The sequence below is a fragment of the Sorghum bicolor genome, chromosome 5 (assembly GCF_000003195.3).
Source record: "Sorghum bicolor cultivar BTx623 chromosome 5, Sorghum_bicolor_NCBIv3, whole genome shotgun sequence".
NCBI lineage: Eukaryota > Viridiplantae > Streptophyta > Magnoliopsida > Poales > Poaceae > Sorghum > Sorghum bicolor.
In genome coordinates this window covers 6,033,868-6,042,210 of record NC_012874.2, presented here as the reverse complement: position 1 = coordinate 6,042,210, position 8,343 = coordinate 6,033,868, and the positions used below count along the sequence as shown (strand labels likewise).

At 38.8% G+C, this 8,343-nt stretch overlaps 1 protein-coding gene and 1 non-coding gene across 2 annotated transcripts; both read right to left on the bottom strand.

Moving 5' to 3' along the window:
- On the bottom strand, positions 1,775-2,369 carry LOC110435341. The gene is made up of 2 exons (XM_021460801.1): positions 2,259-2,369; positions 1,775-2,178 (listed from the first exon to the last, which is right to left on the bottom strand). The coding sequence occupies exons 1-2, from the start codon at positions 2,329-2,331 to the stop codon at positions 1,928-1,930; spliced, it is 324 nt and encodes a 107-aa protein (XP_021316476.1). The 5' UTR covers positions 2,332-2,369; the 3' UTR covers positions 1,775-1,927.
- TRNAV-AAC lies at positions 8,067-8,140 on the bottom strand. The gene has a single exon. It is a non-coding gene; the product is annotated as a tRNA-Val (tRNA).

Sequence of the window (8,343 nt, the reverse complement as noted above, 5' to 3'; positions counted from 1 at the left end):
TATAGCTATTATCTATTCTGGATTTTTCGCTAGTCAAATATAGAAGACGAGAATGACTCTCTAGAGTGCACATGAGATTTAACAAAACTGTTAGAAAGTAAAAAAAAATATAGAAAACAATTTTTATGCAAATGACTATCTAAATAATGATTTTTTTTTTTAGGAAACTGGAGGGGCCTTGGCCCCTGTAGAAATTTATTTTAAACTTGTTATGAAAAAAAGGGGTACAAGCGTCTGAGAAAAATCAAGAAACAAAGAAAGAAACAAAAAAGATAAAAGTAGTGGAAGCATCAATTACAAGCTTTGGATCCATTGATCAAAGGATTCTGCTAGCCTCTCCTTCACCCTTATGGAGACAAGATTGATTTCTTTGAAGAATAGTCGCTTGGATTCTTGTATACCGATCTGATTGTTCTTGAATATAAGTTCATTTCTTGTCGTCCAAATAGTCTAACACATAATAATAACTGCGGTCATGAAGAATTGGTTATTCAATTGGTCTTTGATGGCTAAGACGTTTTCAGAGGTGTCTCCTGTTTGAATTGTTTGGAGATTTAGTATTCCCCAGCATTGTTGGGCAAAGGGACAGCTCCAGAAGAGGTGTTGAGCAGTTTCCTCCTCACAAGTAAGGCAGATTTCACAATTGTACGAGTCAAGGCTTTTTGCTGCCTGAGTCAAGGCTCTTGGAGATGCTCTTACCCTTACAGTTCAGCGACAGGGAGAGAGGGACGGAGGGACTGCAGTGCCTGCACTGCGCTACGTTAGTTGCCGGCTGCCGCCGCTGTCAAATTTGATCTGTTGCAGACGATCAAAGCCTGCTCGCTCTGTTGAATGACTCAGGCCTTGTTTAGTTCCCACCAAAATCCAAAAAGTTTTCAAGATTTCTCGTCACATCGAATCTTGCGGCACATGCATGAAGCACTAAATATAAACGAAAACAAAACTAGTTACACAGTTTGCCTATAAATCGTGAGACGAATCTTTTGACCCTAGTTAGTCTATGATTGGACAATATTTGCAACAAACAAGTGAAAGTGCTACAGTAGCGAAATCCAAAAAGATTTCACATCTAAACAAGGCCTCATATATTCGGTAGATAAGCTCAAGCGAACATGCTGGAATGCCACAACAGCAGTGCATATGGCTGGGGCACATGAATACTACGCTCGTCGCCTCGTCGATGCCGCCACCGCACAGACTGTACTGGCGCTGGAAAGTGGGATGAAGAGGCGTGGGAAAAAAAAGTATTGAAGAGAGGGATGCCGTGTAACACACCAACTGCAGAAGCATCCTTCCTTATAATAACCTAGGGACCGCCATGGCCTCAGGCCGTACCTCAGTGAGGCCTTGTTTAGTTCACCCCGAAATCCAAAAAGTTTTCAAGATTCCCTATTACATCGAATTTTGCGGCACATGCATGAAGCATTAAATATAGACGAAAATAAAAACTAATCACACAGTTTGACTGTAAATGACGAGACGAATCTTTTAACCCTAGTTAGTCTATAATTGGACAATATTTACCACAAACAAACGAAAGTGCTACAGTTCCGAAAACTTTTCAGAGCTTTGGTATATGGACTGCGTCCGCATGAAGCGAAAGTGTCAAACTGCTTCATGCGGCGCCATCTCTCCGGCCTGTAGCTAACGGGTTCTGCCCTCCATATATCGCATCGCTCGTGTCGTCGCAGGGAGAGAGACGAGCCATCGTCATCCCCGGCCCCTTATAGCAATTATATTAAATTCTAGCTAGTTCGCTTCAAATTTTGCTCGATTTCACATGGATCATCAACTTATTATTATTCGCTTCAAATTTTGCAACGCATGCAGTTGGCAGTTGGCAACACATGATCGAGCAGAGGCATCGATCCATCAAAACATTGTGCTTCCTGCTACTACCCGTCGATCGGCACTTAGTAATCAATTACTAGCTAATAAGCATCGCGCCGCCGCCGCCGCTGCCGCCGCCATGGCCGGCGGCTGCTTCTCCTTCTCCGTCGTTGGCTTTTTCTCCCCACACGGCGGTTTTCTCTCTGAGGCATACGCAGGTTGAGTCTCTGGAGCGGCAGTAGCCGCTGGTGAAGCGACAACCAGGTGAATCCGAGCAGAGGTTGTAGCACATCTCGTCGTTGTAGCACTTAATCCCCCCCGATGTTTCGCAGTAACGTGCTGTTGCGCCTGCAAGATCGATCGAGTTTTATTTATTTATTTGGAGATTTCCAAGCATGATGCATTAGTATTAATTAGCTCGAACTCACGATATGACGACACCATGAGCAAGGCCAAGGTGATCATGGCAGCGACCAAATGTTTCTTCATCGGCATGGTCATGACGTGAGTGAGCTAGTGGAGCTAGCGCCGCCTGCGTATGTACCGACAGAGAGAGAATGTGCTTGATATTTATAGACAAGTATATAGGGATAGAGATATAGAAAAGAGATAATGTATAGATATTGTTTTAGTTAGAAATTAATGATTTCCCCACTAGCCAATTAATGATTTCCTCGCCTAGCTTCATCCATGAAATATAAAGGATTTTCATTTATTCTAAGTTAAACCATTCTTAGTTTAACTAAGTTTATGTGACTAAGTATTAATATCTATCACATCAAAGGAGTATTCCAAATTATAAGCCATTCTGTCTTTTTTAGAGACATAGTGTTTCGCCTTTGTCTGTCAATTGCCGTCAATTGTAAGAGATTAGGAGGGAATAAGAGTAGGAAAGAGAATAGAAAGAAATACAAAGTTTTCAGACATAAAGATACAAGAGAGAAAGAAGAAGTCGGAGGACTTTGATAGTTTTTAAAATAACTTAGGATTTCTTATACAAAATGTCCAAATTCAAGTGGGCTTCTTTTTTTTGACTTAGCCAAATCCTTGTAGTTAGTCTAGCTTTGTTGGGCTGGACGAAGCCCATACAAACATTTTTCTTTTTCTTTCATTTTTCTATTTTTTTAAAAACAGAGATTTTAAAAAATTCACTAAAAATTAGAAAAAATCTAAACCAGTTTTGTTAGATCTTACAGTTAGTCTAGCTTCATTGGGCTGGATCAAGCCCATGCAAACATTTTCCTTTTTCTTTCTTTTTCTCTTTTTAAAAAAACAAAGATTTTATAAAATTCACCAAGAATCATAAAAAATTAGAAAAAATCTAAAACAGTTTTGTTAGATTTATAAAAAAATGATCTATCCATAGATGTTATGAATCTTGTTAGATTGTGCTTTAATTATAGGTGTATTAAATCATCTTTGCATAGTATGTTGTAAGCATATAGGTTCAGCGATGACCGAGAACATGCTAGAGGCAGACCCGGAACACGTGGAGGTAGCTAGCTAGGAGTATGAAGAGAATGTCCTTGTTGTTGGTGTTCCCAAAGGCTTCACTAACTCTCCGCTGTCCGGTTTCTGCCTAAGGCACGCCCCGAACTCCTATTTTTCAACATTTATTATGTTGTTTGCACATTAAGGCCTTGTTTAGTTTACAAAAATTTTCAAGATTCCCCGTCACATCGAATCTTTTTACAAATGCATGAAGCATTAAAAATAGATAAAAATAAAAACCATTTGCACAGTTTATCTGTAATTTGCGAGACGAATCTTTTGAGTCTAGTTACTCTATAATTGGATAATAATTATCACAAACAAACGAAAGTGCTACAGTAGCCAAAACCAAAAATTTTCGCCAACTGAACAAGGCCTAAGTTATGAAGGTTGATATGATGTGTCAAAAAAGCTACAAAGGTCGATATTGAGTCATAGAAACACATAGGTACTATGAAATATTGCAAAAGTTAGGATATATTTATATCTAAATAATTATGTGTTTTGCAATGGAAGAAAAAAATATATTAAGGTGTATTTTAATTCAATACAGGTTTAATAGGATATTTGTTATTTATTGTCAGCATTAACTTACATTATGAATGTGACTGTCATCATGAAATAAACTAAAAAAGCAAAAATATAAATACATATGTACCATTCACGTTATCATTTTGCGTGACTATTTAATATTTTTTTTCTCCCGCTGCAACGCACGAGCATATTTGCTAGTCTATTTATAAAGGCCAAAACGACCTATAATTTTCAATGGAGTACATTCTATAGAATATCTAATGAAGCTTCAAATTAAATGGTTCGGCAACAGGACGACTGAAATCATTTATTTTTTACATTTTAAATTATTATAAATACATTTTTTTTATCTTGATGGCCCATATCTTTTATCTCTTATCTGTCTCTATAGAGAGCATCTCCAGAAGTTTTGTAAAACAACTCTCTATTCTATTTTTTAGCAAAAATGAAGAAAAGTCTTCTCCAACCATTTTGTAAAAGAGGTCTTTAAAAAAATAAAAAGTTGCTAAATATTCTTCTCAAGTCATAAGTTTCCAAAGTGCTGAGAACTTCCTATTCCCTCCTCCGTCGCATAGTTTCCTCGGGCACGAAGGTTGTTTTTGGCGTGAGATTGCTCATACTGGCGATGGCTACAGAACCATGACGATAGAAACTTTTTATATAAAAAAATGACGACAGAAAATAGTCAAAAGCTGCAGCCATACTAGTACTAGCGCTGAAGATGTTGCCATGTTGGCACCTGCGCAGCGACTTCCCCTGGCGTGAACCATCTGCTGGCCCTGCACACGGCGCCTGCACGGGCACAGCTGCCCTGCGCTGTTCTCCGGCCGGTGCCCGGCGGCAGTGGAGGTGGAGCACCCCACGTCGGACGAAAATGTGGCGGCGGTGCCCACGGATGGGCCAAAAATAAATCAGATGTCATTTTACCAAGATATTATACAAAACTGCAGCTTGTATTAACTTACTAGATTTATTAATTTACCAAGTAAATTATACTAAACTCTTGGAGTACTTTAAAGAAAAAGTTCCCATTTTACTCAACATATGCTTTCCTGTTCCACTTCTACCTGGCCCAACTCGTAGGACGGGACATGCGACCACCTTTGGCCCATATTGGAGAGGGGCCGGTATGTGACATGCATATATGCATTGCCGCACTAGAGTTGAGACTCACATACTATTAACTCCGTGAGGCAGTCATAATTCATAAATGCAAAACACTGCATCCAGCGACAGTTAATAGATGGAGGACTATCAAAACAGCTACATTAGTCCTGAAATGTGCAATTTTGGCTCGCGCGATCTCATCCTCCATCCTACATGGCTTGCCACAATAACTCACTCTGTCAGCATGCTTCTTGTTTGAGAGGAAAGACCCTTCACAACAAGTGAAATCAGGCACCAAGTCATCAAGAGTTGGTACTCAAATTAGATGTTGTCGATACAAAAATAAGGGTCCACAACTCTAAGACACACTCTGTGAAAAATGGTGTTTATATGCAGTTCTGATTTTTTCCCCTTACTATTGTAATATATTGTTTCACATAAGATGGCACTAACTTCTACCATATAACAATAGGAGGACACCGGGTCGCATAATCCATCACAACAAGTGGCATTGAACCTGTACAATCCAAGCAATCGAAAAGAAAACGTCCAGCCACATCTAAAAGATAGGTTTCTTTTTCAAGATGTAAGTCAACTGCTGAAGCATCTGCAAACTCAATCCACTTCACGTCTTCACTTGTACGTGCATCTGCAGTAGGACAAAGCAGCTCCTCTCAGAAAAAGAAGAGGAAAACAACTTGCGGCTTCAAAAAAGAGCATCATGTAATTTCAGTAGGCATTGAATGTCATGGTCAATCCTTTGTGCATAATCTTCGTTATGTCAGCTAACTTTGAGACATGAATACATGTTATTTTCTAGAAAGATGATTTGATTTCAAAATCCTTACACGATTAGCCACACGCCACAGCCACTTATAAAGCAAAAACACAAGATACCATTGCAAAGACTGGACCAGCACGCACGGAACGAGCACACATGACAGACTGACAGAGCGATTCTCTATATTTGAGCATCAAACTCTAGCCAAGTATGCTAACATGGCAAGCCACGTCGGATGGAGGATGAGACTGTGAGCCAAAATTGTAAATTCGAAGATTAATACGGCCATTTTGATAGTTGAGTAATGAATTTGAGTTTTTGACCAAAGTTCAAGGATGAATATGACTATTTTGCCTTTTAAAAATTGAACAAAAATAAAGCAGCTAAAATACGCTACTTTCAGAAATTGATTTTAATTTAGCCACAAAATTAATTAATAATTACGACGTACTCCTTACATTCAAAATTATAAGACATTTTAATAGATTGTTTTACTATGTATTCAGACATATTGTATATCTAAGCACATAATAAAAGTTATGTGTCTAGGAAAAAAATCAAAACATCTAATAATTTAGAATGGATGTAATACTTTTATTGGATTGGATGGAAAATAATTAATAACTTATGAATTCATGCTTTTGACGGGTGAATTTGATCCAACAAACGATTATTAATTACTGCTTTATATGAAATAGAGATAAGCGTTGGACACAAATCCTTGGCAATAATAACGCTAAAAATCAATGGGCGCTAAATATATCCATCCACCAAGAGTCATATATAAGTTGACATACCATTCGAATTCATAGTACCAAAGCACCCAAGGTCGGCTATCAGCATTTACCAAAAAAAAAAAGTCCAAGCACAACCCAGTGTGATCGAAGCATTGCCATCATCTATGGCTGCATCATTCTCCTCCAATGTTTTCAAGACGACCCTTATCGTCGTCGCTCTCATCATCATTTTTACCCTTTCGTCCTATGGTACGCCTATAATATACCTAAAACATTTGTATACATGTACACCACCGTCCCAAAATAAAAACAATTTTTAGAGCCACCCTAATTCAAACTACATCTTAATCTCGACTAATTTTATAGGGAAAACTAATAACATTTATAACACCAAATAAGTATATATTATGAAAATATATATAGTGATACTAATTTGGGGGCACACAGACATTTCTGTTGTTGTCTATAATAAGTTTGTTGAAACACAAAATAATTTAATTAACTTATGATAACCCCTCTACAAGTTGATTTATTTTGAGATGGATGGAGGGCATTTTATTCAACTTCGCTGATTGTTGTAAAATTGCTATGTTAACAGGGGCGGTTGCAACGCGAACATGCATTCAACCGTGCTGGAAGCTGGGCGGTTCTGGGCAATGCGACCCCTGGTGCAAGAGTGCAGGCTACAGCAGCGGTGCTTGCATCCTATTCCCCGGGCGCAACTATGAGAATAACTGCTGCTGTACGTAGCTGCTACCAGTGTAGACTAATCCTCGAGCATCTCTCGTGTGATAAAATAAAATAGAGTTGATGGGCATTGGGTCCATTTATATGGCAGGAGATGCAGAGTAAGAATAAACCGATCGATGTTGTTCAGAAAAAACGCTGGATTTTGCATTTTTTGAACACACATGATTTACAGATGCTACAGCTTTTGATGATGGCAAATGCCATGCCAAACGATTAGTATGCTAATACGAATTGCCGCGCAGCAGGAGGAAAAACTTTGGTGAGAGAGGAGAAAATTCATGGCGAAGGAGGCGCCAAAATAGATTTTTCGAAGGACGACTTTTATCTTTGAGGAGTTCACATACACAAATGTTAGAGAATTATTTTTCCTTATTTTTAACAAAAAAAATATAGAGTTATTTTAAAGGCTCATGGTGATGCTCTTTACTTTCCCTAGTTACCTCCAAGTTGCCCAAAGATTGTAAACATCCGTTTGCTAGCTAGGCCCTTCCGCAGCGTTTTTTCTTTCTTTCTTTTTTTGCGAAGAAAATTTCGGCACCGCTCTCTAATCCCATGATCCTATCCGATCTCTTCTTGAACCAAATACCAGACACTACACCAGTAAGACGACACGCATGTTTTCCTTGTTTAGCCTATTTTTGTTCGGTTGCCACATCATAAGGAGGCACGGCGTCGAGGGTGAAAATGTGTCATTTGTGCAAATTGTAATGCCTCGAGGCAAAAAAAAAAAAGGAAATCCCACGTGCACGCGCAAAAGCACAGAAGAGAGAAAGGAAGGGACAAAAAGAAAATAGCGGTAATAACACAAAAAAAAAGGGGGAGGCGGACAAAATTAGTGTTTTCGCCCGGACTCGAACCGGAGACCTTCAGTGTGTTAGACTGACGTGATAACCAACTACACCACGAAAACCTTGCTGTTTACCTATTCCCTTGTACTATTGATGTAAAAAAAATAATACAAACTTACACTTAGCATAGTGACCGCTGTCCACTTACCAGGGGATGATTATGACAGGTGTTCTCTGGTCGAGCTATGCAAATACCTTATTTACAATACCATGAATAATAACATTCTTTATTTTTCGGATAATAAGGCATAACACATACTACAAA